Source organism: Mastigoproctus giganteus, chromosome 9 (assembly GCF_048544385.1).
Source record: "Mastigoproctus giganteus isolate SK-2022 chromosome 9, ASM4854438v1, whole genome shotgun sequence".
In the NCBI taxonomy this organism is placed as follows: domain Eukaryota; kingdom Metazoa; phylum Arthropoda; class Arachnida; order Uropygi; family Thelyphonidae; genus Mastigoproctus; species Mastigoproctus giganteus.
In genome coordinates this window covers 92,000,712-92,015,503 of record NC_143583.1, presented here as the reverse complement: position 1 = coordinate 92,015,503, position 14,792 = coordinate 92,000,712, and the positions used below count along the sequence as shown (strand labels likewise).

The following is a 14,792-nucleotide window of genomic DNA, read 5'->3' as shown; positions in this document are numbered from 1 at the left end:
ACTACCCGGCATGCAATAAATGCGCTCGGGAGTGGGACACCAGGGCTACCCAGATACTATACCCGCACTGCCGCCAGCCTGAATCCTGTCCCTCGGACCATGAGGGTAGGGGGCGTGGCATTGACACGGTTGACCCTCGCAGGCGAGCCTACTAGCCGATTGATCCTAGCCGGGCCTTCCAGGACCACCCGTCTTGTCGAAGCAGGGGCCAAAGTGGTGTATTGAAGCTGGGCCCCTCAACCACCAGGATCCCCCTTTCCGAATTTCCACGGGTCGCAGTGCACGGCAAACACGTCGGATTCCATTGATGTAAGCCCGGAACCTAGGCTGTGGGCATTGGATCCCAGTGATGCTAGTCTGGAAGTCCAGCAGCGTCATTGGGAGGTCCCCTCAACACGTACAGGTGCCCACGTCGAGGGGAATGCTGATGGAATCCTTCCTCTTGCTCAGACTACACACACAAGGGAGTGGCCATAAATTCAAATTGAGGAACGATGTTTGCAAGTCAGATGTGCAGAAATTTACCTTCAGCCAGGTGGTTAACTGTTAAGTCAACGGTTAACCACCTGGCAGTGGATATCCAACTGCTTCCAGAATAGTGGATATCCATCCACTGTTCTGGAAGTGGTTAGTTGGTAATTTCAAAAATTAATTAAGGAAAAACTAGATGAACTGTTAGAGGAGACGAGCAGGTAAAATGCTGGCTTTTTTTGTTGATGATGTATATAAGCTTGCTTTCGTGCACCATTTGCCACTACTACTATTAATAATAATGTACTTTGATTATCATGCTTGTAAACAATATTACTATAACAACTTTCATCCATTTATATTTGAGTATGGGGAAATAGATCGATATTCAAAGTATAATGCTGTTCATTTATGACAGCATTGTACTGTATATCTTATAGAGCTTTGTTTGTATAGAATCAAACCCTAGAAAATGTCTATAACTCATGGAAATGTAACCCATGCCAATAATAATTCATTTTGCATATAAAAGTTGAAATTTAAATTTCAATTTATACTCCAAGATAGCCACAAGGGGCCAGAGGAATTCACAACTTCACCATAACCATTAAGATGGCATAGAAAAATTTACGAGAACAATTTTAACAGAGAAAGGATTTTACAAAAGATCATGTGGGAGGACAAGGATGACCTGATGTTTTGGGAACTGACATTACTTCCTTCTTCTGAGGCCATAATGGGATAAAGGGGTGGGGGATGATTATAATGTACTATCAATATATGAAACAAGAAATTAATTATCTAACATTTTAATTTTTTTGATAAGATAAACAAGGGATAAAAATTAACGTGATAATGAAATATCAAACAAGGAATTTATTTAACACTAAAACAACAAATTTAATGATTATGCTGTGGGTGGAGAGATATTTCTATCATTTGCTATATTAATGCTCAACTCTGGGTAATATATCTTACAGGTCAAGGTGTAAATCTTTATATATATATATATATATATAAATGGAAATTAAGCTTAATATTGTTTAATAAACTACTAAACTTGGGCATCCAGAAATTCAAAGTTAACATTGACTTTTACCTTAAACCTGTTTTAGTTTCACTCAAAATAGATGTAAAGTAGGAGTCAACATAAGGTTTCATTGATTTAAAATTAATTTTAATGTTAGCCTTAAATTCCTGGATGCTTAAGTCCAATAGTTTATTAAACAATATTAAGCTTTTAATTTCCTGCTACAGATAAAGATTTACACTCTAGTTCATAAAATACTGTAAAATTTCCAGTTGAATGCTAATGTAGCAGACAGTAAAGACAGTATCGCCTACCCTCCTCTCTACAGCATAACCATAAAGTAGTTTTATTGTTAGGTAAATTAATTCCTTGTTTGATATTTCACTATCACGTTTTTTAGCCCTTCTTTATCCTATCAAAAGAAAATTATTTTTTTAATGCATGTATTAAAAATATTCATTATGTTCAAGTATATAATAAAACTTTAATCTACTGATGTGGTGAATCAAACTATATTTAAAAACAATTTTTATTTCCTCAGCATCAAAAAATAGTGATAACAAAAGTAAGAATTGATCACCTCTTTATTCCTAACTTATATTTCTAGTTTACATTCTTTATTTTTATTATTATTTAAAATAAACTCCAAATGTAGGGGTTTGTTTCTAAAAAAAAAAAAAAAACTTTTTATCTTAAATGCCATAATTTAGACTTCTGATTATTCAGCAATATTTTCATTTCGTGGAAATTTACTCTTCAGTCTAAAATTCTTTTGTTTTAACAAGCAGTTGAGAGATTGCAATTCCATCAGCATTTTGACATAGGAAAATTTTAAAGAGCTTAGAAAGAACACTTCTGGTAATACACCTAAGGCAGGTAAAAAAAAGGAGAGGATGACCAGGTCAGTGGATGATTCACAGAGAAAAATGGTACATTTGTTTTAGTAATTATGTTAATCAGCTAGAGCTTGAAGTACTATTAGTTTCCATTAAATCGTTTAGCAGTAGCCTATGGCAGCAGTACTCACCTCAAAGTCCGTATAAAAAGTGAACTCATAAGAGGTGAAAAGAGTTGAAATTAAACTATTTAAAAACATGCCCTAAGAAAGAAAGAAGTGCACAACTTTTACCCAGATTGTCGTCTATAAAAGAAGAATTGGAATTGTGTATTAAGAATCAAGCATATTAAAAACATAGTCCCAATGTAAGACTTTCAACATTAACACATCATCAGTTGGTCTTCATGGTAAGAGAAGGTAGCTGTCTTTATAGTGATTTTAACACCTAGGATGCACTACTGTATCACATGTTAAGCGTCATATTCACAAAAAGTTTACCAGTAATTTTGCATTTAAAACTTTGTACGATGTGTTCTGTGAAACCATTCGATGGCCAAAGCCTCACATTGAATTAATTTATAATTGGAGTTTAATCTGATTAGGATTATTGCAGAATCTATTAATGGGGTGTGATTGAAAGATTGTGCATGTTGGCTAAGTTCAGTTATTGAGTGGTTTGATTGTAAACTATTATTATGATAATAAGCTCTGGTGTTTGCTGTCTTGGATGATCCATATTTAGTGATTGTGCTACCTACACAGCACAGTTTGCAGTTTTGTTGGCATTTAATAAGATATTATGTTTTTTGTGTTCTGAATATTGTGTTGTTGAAGAATGTTCCCAGTTTATTGTATGAAGAGAAGACTAGCATAATATCAGTCCCTGAAAAGAAGTTGCAGAGTTATCAAGCAAACTAATTATGATAAGGAAGTGTGACCTTGGTATATTGTTTATAGCTGCTGTTCGTTTTATTAATGGGAGGGTTATTTATTGTATTTTTTACTGCAGATATTGTATCCTGTATTAGTTGTTTTGGCTATTTTCTTTTAGCAAAGGTTTTAGTTAAACATTGTAATTCTGCTACTACATTTTCTTGTGAGTGTATTTTAAAGCATTGTAAATCTAGTGCGAATAAATTTTTATTCACACCATTCTTACAGTACAAAAAAATTAGTTTTATACAACCAGATTTACAATCCTATAAAATAGTCACTCACAAGAAGATGTAGTAGCAGAATTACGTTGTTTAACTAAAAATTTCACTAAAAGAAAATACCCAAAACAGCATACTACATCTAAAGTAAGAAATAAAATATATAACCGTTCATTAATAAAATGAAGAACAGCTATATACAACACACCAGGGTCACGCTTCCATATCACAGTCAGTTTGCTCAACAATGTGAATATTGTCAGGGAAATGGGGAATATATTACGCAAAAAGGATAGGTGGAATAGGACCAGGGTATGTCTGCCAGGGGCAAAAGTTGATGACATTGATTGTGCTACCTGTTGACCTTAAGAGTAAGAGATCTGTAGATTTACTTAACAAGTGCAGATCAATGATGGAAAAAAAGTCGCAAGTTAGGGTTAAATTTCAAAGTGTCTGCAATTCTGCCCAGACGCGATAGGAGGGAGTATATGATGAGAGGCTTGTCAATCAATTCGGCCCCGGAGAGACTGTGCAAGGCTCATGGGGTAGAATTTTTCTCAGCATGGTCTATGCTTGCTAACAGGAGACATTGCTTCTACAGGGATGGGATACACTTAAATAGAAAGGGTTCAAGAATATTTGCTGATGCTATCGAGGCAGTGCTAGGTGAGTCGAAAAACTGCTAGATTGGGGGAGGGGGGTTCAAAGATTAAAAGATTAATGGTAGACACAGGCAGAGGTGAAAGTGATTCTTGCACTGCTTCTATTGTAATGAGCAGCAGCCTAGAGAGAAAGTTACTGGGGACTTCAATTGCTGCTGGGAATCATCATGGAACAAGTAAATACATGGGATGTGTTAAGGTAACTAACAGTAAGAACAAGTGCACGTATACTTGGATGTACACTAATGCTAAAAGTATAATAAATAAAATTGATAAATTTGAAGTGCTGATCAAGACATCAAAGGCAGATATTGTTGGGATATCAGAGACATGGTGTCACACAGATATAAGCACTGCAGAATTGGAATTTGGGGAGTACAATGTGTACATAAAGGACAGACAGAGTAGGAAGGAAGGAGGGGTTATACTGTTAGCTAAGAAACACAAAATCTAAGGAAGTGCATCCAGTTGACATGGGTGGACAGTGCAACATTGAGTCTGTTTGGTGTGACATAAACACTGGGAAGGGGAATATGAGAGTAGGAGTATGTTATAGGCCTAATGTTCATTGTACTGATGAGTACAATGAACCGTTGTGCGGAGAAATAGAATGGGCCAGTAAAACAGAATGTCTTGTAATGGGGGATTTTAACTTTCCAGATATTGACTAGAACTTGTGAGTTAGTCACTCGCACATTAGCAAGGCTTTTGTGGATTTATTGGAGGATTGTTTTCTACAGCAACATGTTTGAGGGGAAACCAAAGAGAGTAATACCCTTGATATGATTATCAGCAGTGATTATTCATGCATTTAGAATTTGTAGATAAAGGAACAACTAGGTGACAGTGATCACAGAGTACTGATGTGGAATACCACATCAGTAAACCCTTCCCTTTACCATCAAGAGTAAAGGGAAGGGTTTTTGTTTTCGTAAAGGTGACTACAGTGGTCTCAGACAGTTTTTAAATTCTATACAGTGGGATCAACCGATGATGTTACCAATGGTGAATTCTAAATGGGAAGCCTTCAGAGACTTAATCTTGGAGGCTACTAGGCTTTTCATACCAACTAAGAAATACTGTTCAAGGTTCAGGCCTAAATGGATGTTGGATGAATTAATGAGGCTCGTGGCAGAAAAGAAAAATGCATGGGATGCATATAAATTATCAGGTTACACAGAAGCCTATGGCAGATATAAGCTAGTCTGTAATCAAGTCACAAAGGAGGTTAGGCAGGCGAAGGCAGATTATGAGAAATCTTTGGCAAAGGATGCTAAGAAAAACAGCACGGATTTCTTTACTTATATAAACTCTAAAAGGAAGGGGAGGAATCTGATTGGTTCAATTGATATTGATGGTTCGACTGTTGATGATCCTGCTCAGATAGCAAACAAGTTGAATGAGTATTTTGCATCTACATTCACACATGAGGAGTTATTAAGGTTTGAAAATGCCAGAAGATTATTAAATTGTAGCAGGGTGCTTAATGATTTTGTAATAACTGAGAACAAAGTGGAGGAGAAATTGTTGAAGTTAAACATACGAAAGGCAACTGGGGTGAATGGGATCTATCCAGTTATATTAAAGGACGCGGCAAAGGAAGTAAGCAAACCCTTAGCCATAATTATGAGAGCATCCTTAGTCAGGGGAGGTCCCCATGGTCTGGAGATGTGGAAATGTATCCTCGATTCACAAAGGTGGTTCAAAGGGTGACATAAATAATTATAGACATGTCAGTTTAACTTCTCTTCCAGGGAAAATAATGGAGTCATTGGTTAAAGAGGTGATACAGAATCACCTAGACAAGACAGCAGTAATAATTCAGACACAGCATGGGTTTGTTAAGGGAAAGTCTTGACTGACCAATCTGATTGGATACTATGATGTGATCACAAAGGAACTCTGGCGCCTCCGTAGCCAGGTGGGAAGGAGCAGCGGTGCGTAGCACACGCTTCTTGATTAGACTGGGGTTCGAGCCCGTCACCACCAAATATGGAGGATGCGGAAAGGTCAGGGAATGACCACCGCATATCCCAGAGCAACATGGCCTTAGTTGCTAATGCTACTAAAAGCCAAACAACAACAACAACGACAAAGGAACTGGATGCAAAAAATAATTTTGATATTGTATACTTGGATTTCAGGAGAGCTTTTGATACTGTTGCACATGGAAGGCTGCTGTACACATTGGAGTGGTATGGCATTAAGGGCAAGTTACTGCAATGGATAAAGGGATGGTTGAGTGAAGATGGCAGAGAGCGGTAATAAAAGGACACTGCTCTATGTGGACTAATGTTATTAGCGGAGTCTCCCAGAGTTCGGTGCTGGGCCCATTGTTGTTTTGTGTATTTATCAATGATATTGATGAAGGTATATCAGGCCTAATGTCCAAGTTTGCAGATGATACGAAGGTTGGCAGGGTTGTTAATGACAGTAAAGACATTATGATACTGCAACAGGATCTAGTAAAGTTAGGCAGATGGGCTGAGAAGTGGCAAAAGAAGTTTAACATTGACAAATGCAAAGTACTCCATATGGGTAGCAGTAACCCAAGAGAAATGTACCAACTGTGTGGTACTACACTCAGGGAGGTGGAGAAAATGAAAAAGACCTGGGGTAACTGCGCAGTCAGTTATGAAGTTCTCTGAGCAATGTAGATGGGCTGTCAGAGAAGGTCATGGAGTTTTGTCAATGATATATAGGAATTTTGCTAGCAGAGAGAAGAACGTGATTATACCTTTGTATAAGGCAATGGTCAGGCCACACCTTGAGCACTGTATACAGGTCTGGAAGCCTGTATACAGTACTCAAGTACAGAGAAGGGCAACAAGATTGGTGAGAGGAACAAAGGGATGAGCTTACGAAGAAAGGCTTAAGTTCTACAAGTTGCAGCAGTTGGAGACCAGGCACCTGCAAGGTGATCTGATCTGATCGAGGTGTATAAGGCCTTGAATGGTTTGAGCAGGCTCAAAGCTGACGGGATACTTCCGCTTGCTCAGATTAAGAACCTGCGGGGTATAGATTCGAATTGAGGAAAGACAATTGTAGAATAGATGTGCAGAAGTTTGCCTTTAGCCAGCAGGTAGTTGATTGCTGGAACAGACTTCCATTTGTTGTTGTGGAAGTTGATAGCTTAAATAAATTTAAGGCTGAACTAGACAAACATTTGGAGTGACCGGATGGGTGAAATGAGAAGGGTTTTTTTTTGGCTGATGCTGTATAAGCTTGCTTCCTTGTATCATATGCCTCAACTAATGCTAACTCCACAATGTCTTTTCAGGGAGTGATGTTATTCTAGTCTTCTCAATGAACTGGGAACATTCTTCAATAGATACAAAGAAATGTACAAATACAATATTCAGGACACAAATAACATAATATAGCTTATTAAATGCCAACAAAACAAACACGTGCTATATAGGTAGGTAGCACAATGGCTAAATATGGATCATTCAAGACAGCAAACACCAGAGCATATTATCCTAATAATAGTGTACAATCGAACCACTCAATAACTGAACTTAGCCAACATGCACAATCTTTCAATTACACCCCATTAATAGATTCTGCAATAACTCTAATCAGATTAAATTCCAATTATAAATTAATTCAATATGAGGCTTTGGCCATTGAATGGTTTTGTCAGAACACATCATACAAAGTTTTAAAAGCAAAATTATTGGTAAGCCTTTCGCCAATATGGCACTTAATGTGTTAAGTTTCCCCCACGTGATACAGTAGTGCATTCCGAGAGTTAAAATCATTATAAAGTCAGCTACCTTTGCTTACCATGAAAACCAACTGATGATGATAGTATCGAAAGTCTTACATTGGGGCTCTATTTTTAATACACTTGATTCTTAATATGTAATTCCGATTCTTCTTTTATAGACGACAACCTGGGAAAAAGCTGTACACTTTCTTCCTTAGGGCATGTTTTTAAATAGTTTAATTTCAACTCTTTTCACCTCTTATGAGAAATAAGCCGCATGTATTTTTTTAATGTCTGGCTCTAAAATAAGTATGTAGGAATAGTCAAACTCATCATAACTTATCATATCATAATAACCAATAATTTCTACGATTACTAACCTGAACACTTCCCATTTTGAATTTGTTTTGTTAAAAATATCAGTCAGTTGCGCTGAAAAGCATTTTAAAATTTTCATAAACCAGTATAATCTTTGTAAAAATAAATTCCTTTCTCTTTACCCTTGGCAGTAATTATTTCTTTGAATAAATCCACATCAATACACTGTGATCGCTACCATATTGGTTCTTTTACTTGAAAATTCTTAATAGATGATGAATCACTATTACACTGAATAGGAAATCAAGTGTGCTGCTTTCTCTTTATTTTAACTTGTCTATTTATTTTTCAGTTTTATAATATTTTGTCTTAAAGGATAAGTTTGTTCACAGTGTCATCGTGTGATGACAATACAGCATGAAGATTATTCTTTGGCTTTCACGTCAATATTGTAGTGAATGATTGATGTTAATTGAAGTTTCAAGAACCACTGTGTTTTTATTCAAGTAATAAAACATCAGCATGCTTCACTTATGTGGGTTTCTATTTTCTACACTTTTTTGCTTTCCTTTTCCATTGGACCCTCTTCTAAAATTGGATTTTAGTTTGAAAACATCAAAAAAAGCTTTTGCCACAATGGTGACCTTAAGCCACTTTTCATACACAATCTTTCTAGCAGAAATTTTTTGAAAATATTGGATTGTGGACCTCATGGATAACCATTCAAGGATAGAACTCAGAGAATTTATACTTATCTATTTTGCATCGTTACATATAAAATATTCAGAAAGACATGGAAGAAGTGAAATTAAAAAAAAAAAAAAAAGGAAGTTCCATACATTACTCGGCTGCCATTTGTGGACCACTTATGAGTGTTTTTTTTTTTTTTTGTCACTGAAAAATTTTAAATTAGCTGAAAGCAGGAAGTGACATATGCATATCTTTTTTTTTTTTACAATTAAATGATTCAGTTAAAAATGACTCAATTCCATTAAATGACCTACTTATAAAAGTACTTACTTTGGTAAACTGTTAAGAAGTATTTTGTTAGCATATTCCCGTAAGTATTTCTGAAATGTTGATGCCAACGATAACATGGGAGGCCCTGTGCTTAGCTGTGTACACTGAACTAGACATTTTTTATAAAAGACGAACAGATCACCACAAGATGGAAGAACTACAGTTCCACCAGTTTCAGGCCTTGGTAATGCTGTTTTCTGTATATCTTCAACAAACTTCTCCATTAACTGAGAAAGATTCCTGAAAATAATAAAAACTTCAATGTTTGCAATAATAATAATAAATTTCTTAAATTAAAAAGGAAAAAGATCATCACACAATTAAAAATTATGTGTAGTGTTAAATAAAGTACTATATTATATGTTACCTATCTTGAGATTCCACATATATATTTAAATGAGGTTCAAAGCAACGTGAAATTATGCCTTGGAAAGGATTCAGTTTTGGCTTTATTACAGTATTCTAGAAATAGAACAATAAATATACATATTAAGCATAAAATACTTCACTTCTATTATGGAATATTACAAGATTTAAAAATGGAGAATAAATATTCATGAATAGCTGCACATTACAAAAATGTGACCGTGAGGATTACCTAATACTGAAAAATAAAATAAATTACCGTACTTATTATTGACAAAAGAAAAACAAAAACCATAATTCATACTAAATTTTGCAAATAAAGAAGAAATTTTATTGCGATGCTGATTATGAATAATCCAATATTTCTTGTTGCCAAAAACAAAACTAAAATATCAACTTTTTTCAAACTGCTATACCACTATAATTACAATAACATTCTAAATTTATATGAACAAGTTAGTGCAAAGCATAATTTTAGTTGATAGTAAATCAACTAAATTGGTGAAACGGCATCATTTTTGTTACATCTCAAATTGTGAACAGCTTCACAACAATGAGTTGTCTGTTATACATCTCCAGTAGAGAAGACTAATGTTAGTTATTCTTGGCAAATACCACTGCCCAGATGGCACTGTTTCAAAGTGTGTTGGCTTCTTGTCAGTGGGTGGGCCCATAGTCTGAGGCTTTCAGCCCTAAAACCTTTTTAGTACTTTGCTATCGTACACCATCTGTGATGGAATCTGCCAAGAACAACTAACATTAGTCTTCTCAACTGAGGAAACATTGCTTATTCCAGGTAGTGCAATAACAGACGACTCTTGAAGGCATCCACAATATGAGATGTAACAAAAACAATGCCATTTCACTTACTTCAGTGATTTACTAGGAACTAAAATGATGCTGTGCACTAACTTGTTCGTCTAGGAAATTTCCCATAGTCTGAGGCTTTCTGCTCTAACTCTTATTAATACTTTACTATCGCACACTGTCTGGCATCTCTCATATTATGAAGTTAAACTTCATAATTAGGTTATAAAGTTTAACTCACTGTACCACTGGGGTACCTACCTGCCCACCAATTAGAAGCCAAGCTTTGAAACGGGGCCGTTTGGGTGGTAGTATCCATCAAGAATAAGTAAACTAACATTAGTCTTCCCTACTGGAGAAGCATATCTGAGGTAGTGTGCAATTGCAGGCAACTCGTTCTGAAGCCATTCACAATTTGAGAAGTAACAAAAATGATAGCATTTCACCTAATTTGGTGATTTACTATGAACTAAAATGATGCTTTGCACTAACTTGTTTGTCTAGTAAATTTCCTGCAGTCTGAGGCTTTCAACCCTAGACCTTTTTTTAGTACATTCTAAATTTATTAACCACCATCACTAAAATGTTCAAAAAGTTATGAAAAATTATAAAAATATGGATGGCACCCACTATGATTAAAATATTTGTTGTGCATACATTTAATAACACCACGAAACTACTAAAAGAATTTAGTAAACAATTTGTTTAATTCTGATTTTTTTTATGCTATCTTTCACATATCACTTATGTGGTGATCGGATTTTGCAATGATAATAGTTCTTGTTAACTTGTTTTAATTTTTCCATACTACAGCAATACAACCACTCACAAAATATGTTTAAAATGACTTTTTCTATTCACTCTTTTCAGGTTTCTTGAAAAACTATGAAATGCTATCTCAGTTATATTTGATATATATAAAGCTGAATACTGTTTGCATATACTTTCTGTTTTACCAATCAGCACTAATGTAAATGGTAGCTGTTGCCTATACCAAGTGATCAAGGCATTGTGTGTGTGTGTGTGTGTGAGAGAGAGAGAGAGAGAGAGAGAGAGAGAGAGAGAGAGAGAGAGAGAGAGAGAGAGAGAGAGAGAGATACTGGTTGGTTGGTTGGTTTAGGGATTTTCTCCACAACGGCAACTAATGCTAAGCAAATCATGATTAACAGGAGTTATGTGGATTCGGTCATTAATACTGAGCATGAGATACAGTAGAAAATTTTTCATATAAATCTGCTTTAAATGACTTGATTCCAATAAGTTATGCTGGACTAATCAGGGATCTAAAAGTTATGGGATTAGCAGCTTGATTTTAGAATCAAGGAGGATCAGTTTACTGTGAACAGGGAGTGACAATAAAAGTAGTATGGCATGGGAGAGTGCTCATCTGTCAGTCAGTTAGGCATTACAATATATGTTTTTGCAAAGAGCACCTGAGTGATGGAGTTTGCTTGATTTGCAGGAGTATATTATGAATTTGTCTTGCCATATTAATGTCCATCAGTCAATATAATCCTGCTGTATAGTGGATAAGTAGTCCATATATGGAACCAAGGTGAATGATGAAACAGGAATGAGTGAATATGGATTTCTGGCAGTTTAAGCTACCTTCTCATTTTCGAAGACTCCAGAATGGCCTGGAATCCACTAGAACTGAACTACTGTTTTTGCATTCAGTGAGATGTATCAAATGTGATCTGATCTCTTTCAAAAGAGGCAATTTACAATGAAAAACAATTAATTACTGTACTTAGTGATCCATATATATTCCAATATGTTGATCAGGCATGTTGCTGACATGTCAAAAACATTCTGATTGTGCAAATTTTTATTATATATCAGGATGGCTAGAGAAGATTTTCTCTTTATGTGGTGATCATTTGGGCTATTTTACCTCTCAAGATGATCTTTGTACCTTTGACCATACATTCCAAAATCTTCACTTCCACTAAGGTTAAAGTGACTGGTCTACTGTTGCCCTTCTGATCCCTAGACCTTTTTGTAATGACAAGACATTAGCACTTAGCAATAGAAAATACCTATAATGCAAGAAAGCAAGCTTATACAGCGATAGCCAAAAAAAAAAAAAAAAACCCATTTCCCATTTCACCCATCCATTCACTCCAAACATTTGTCCAGTTCTTCCTTGAATTTATTTAAGGTATCAACTTCCACAATGAAAGACAGATGTTTGTTCCAGCAATCTACTACCTGCTGGCGCTAAAGGCAAATTTCCACACGTCTATTCTACAGCTGTATTTTTAAATTTAAGTTTATGTCCCTCAGGTTCGTAATCTGAGCAAGAGGAAGACTCCCATCAGAATTGAGCCTGCTCAAATCATTCAAGACCTAATACACATCAATAAAAGTAGTTCAATAAGATCACATCGCAGGTGCCTAATCCCCAGACACTGCAATTTGCAGAAATTAAACCTTTCTTAGTAAGAGGACCTCTCTGTTCCACTCACCAATCTTGTTGCTCTTCTCTGTACTCCATCTAGCAACTCCACATCCTTCCTAAAATGAGGCCTTCAGACCAGTATGCAGTACTCAAGGTGCAGCCTGACCACTGCCTTATACAAAGGGATAATCACCTCCTTATCCCTGCTGGAAAAAATTCCTGTATATCATTGAGAAGACCGTATGACTTGCTCTGGCAGCCTGTCTGCACTGCTCAGAAAACTTCATATCTGACTGCACAATTACCCCAGGTCTTTTTCATTCTCCACTACCATGAGTGTAGTACTACACAGTTGGTATGTTACTCTAGGGTTACTGCACTATATATATATATACTTTGCATTTGTCAATGTTCAACCCATCTGCCCAACTTTTCAAGATTCCGTTGCATTAGCATACTGTCATTAACAACCCTGCTAACCTTCATATCATCTGCAAACTTCAGCATTATATTTTCGTCAATATCATTGATATATATACAAAACAACAATGGGTTCAACACTGAGGAACTTCACTAATTAGTCCAAGAAGAGCAGTGCCCACTGATTATCACTCTGTCTTCTCCTACTCAACCATCCTTTTATCCATTGTAGCAACTTGCCCTTAATGCCATACTGCTCCAATTTGTACAGTAGTCGTCCATGTGCAACAATATCAAAAATCTTTCCTGAAATCAAAGTATATGACATCAGAATTATTTTTTGCATCCTGTTCCTTTGTGACTACGGCATAGTATCCAATTAAATTGGTCAGACAAGACTCCCCTTAACAAATCCATGCCATGTCTGAATTATTACTGCAGTCTTGTCTAGATGATCCTGCAATGCTTTAACCAGACTCCATTATTTTCCCAGGAACAGAAGTTAAACTAACAGGTCTGTAATTACTCTTGTCACCCTTTGATTCCTCTTTGTGAATTGGGGATACATTCGCACATCTCCAGTCAGTGGGGCCCTCCCCTGAGCCCGAGAATACTCTCATAATTGTGGCTAAGGGTTTTCTTACTTCCTTTGCCACCTCCTTTAATATAACTGGATAGATCCCATCTACCCCAGGTGACATTCTTATGTTTAACTTCAACAATTTCTCCTCCAGTTTGCTTTCAGTTACAAAATCATTTACTTCCATGTTAGTTTAATAAGCTTCTGTCCTCCACTACCCTACAGAATTCCTCACATCTGTAAATTTAGGTGGAAAATACTCATTCAGTTTGTCCGTTATCTAAACAGAATCATCAACAGTCAAACCACTGATATCAAGTCGACCAATCTGATTCATTCTTTTCCTTTTATAGCTTAAATAAGTAAAGTAGTCTTTGCTGTTTTTCTTTGCATCCTTTGCCACAGATTTCCCATAATCTGCATTCTCCTGCCTAACCTCCTTTCTGATTTGATTACAAACTAGTTTATATCTACCATAGGCTTCTGTGTCACCTGATAATTTATATGCATTGCATGCATTTTTTTTTTTTTCTCTTCCACAAGTCTCGTTAGTTCGTTTGACATCCATTTAGGCTTAAATCTTGAACAGTATTTCTTAATAGGTATGATGTTTGTTTGTTATTAGGAGCATTAGCAACTAAGGCCATATTGCTCCGGGATATGCAGTGGTCATTCCCTGACCTTTCCGCATCCTCCGTATTTGGTAGTGACGGGCTCGAACCCCGGTCTAATCAAGAAGCATGTGCTACGCACTGCTGCTCCTTCCCACCTGGCTACGGAGGCGCCCCTTAACAGGTATGAAAGGCGTGGTAACTTCCAAGATTAGTTTCTTGAATGCTTCCGATTTAGAATTTGTTTTTGGTAACATTATCAGTTGGTCCCACAGTATAGAATTTAAAAACTGTCAGAGACTACCATAGTCACCTTTATGAATGCAAAACCCCTTTCCTTTACCCCTGATTGTAGTTACATCTTTAAGTAAATCCACAAGTAATCTGTGATCACTGCCACTT

General features: G+C 36.2%; 1 protein-coding gene across 1 annotated transcript in view; it reads right to left on the bottom strand.

Moving 5' to 3' along the window:
* Vps53 (vacuolar protein sorting 53) overlaps positions 1 to 14,792 on the bottom strand; it is a 205,779-nt gene that overhangs the window by 78,365 nt on the left and 112,622 nt on the right. Inside the window, exons 12-13 of the mRNA XM_090381067.1 lie at positions 9,573 to 9,667; positions 9,206 to 9,445 (exon numbers count right to left, since the gene is read on the bottom strand). Coding sequence (XP_090237193.1) covers positions 9,206 to 9,445; positions 9,573 to 9,667 — 335 coding nt within the window. The remainder of the gene's footprint in view (positions 1 to 9,205; positions 9,446 to 9,572; positions 9,668 to 14,792) is intronic.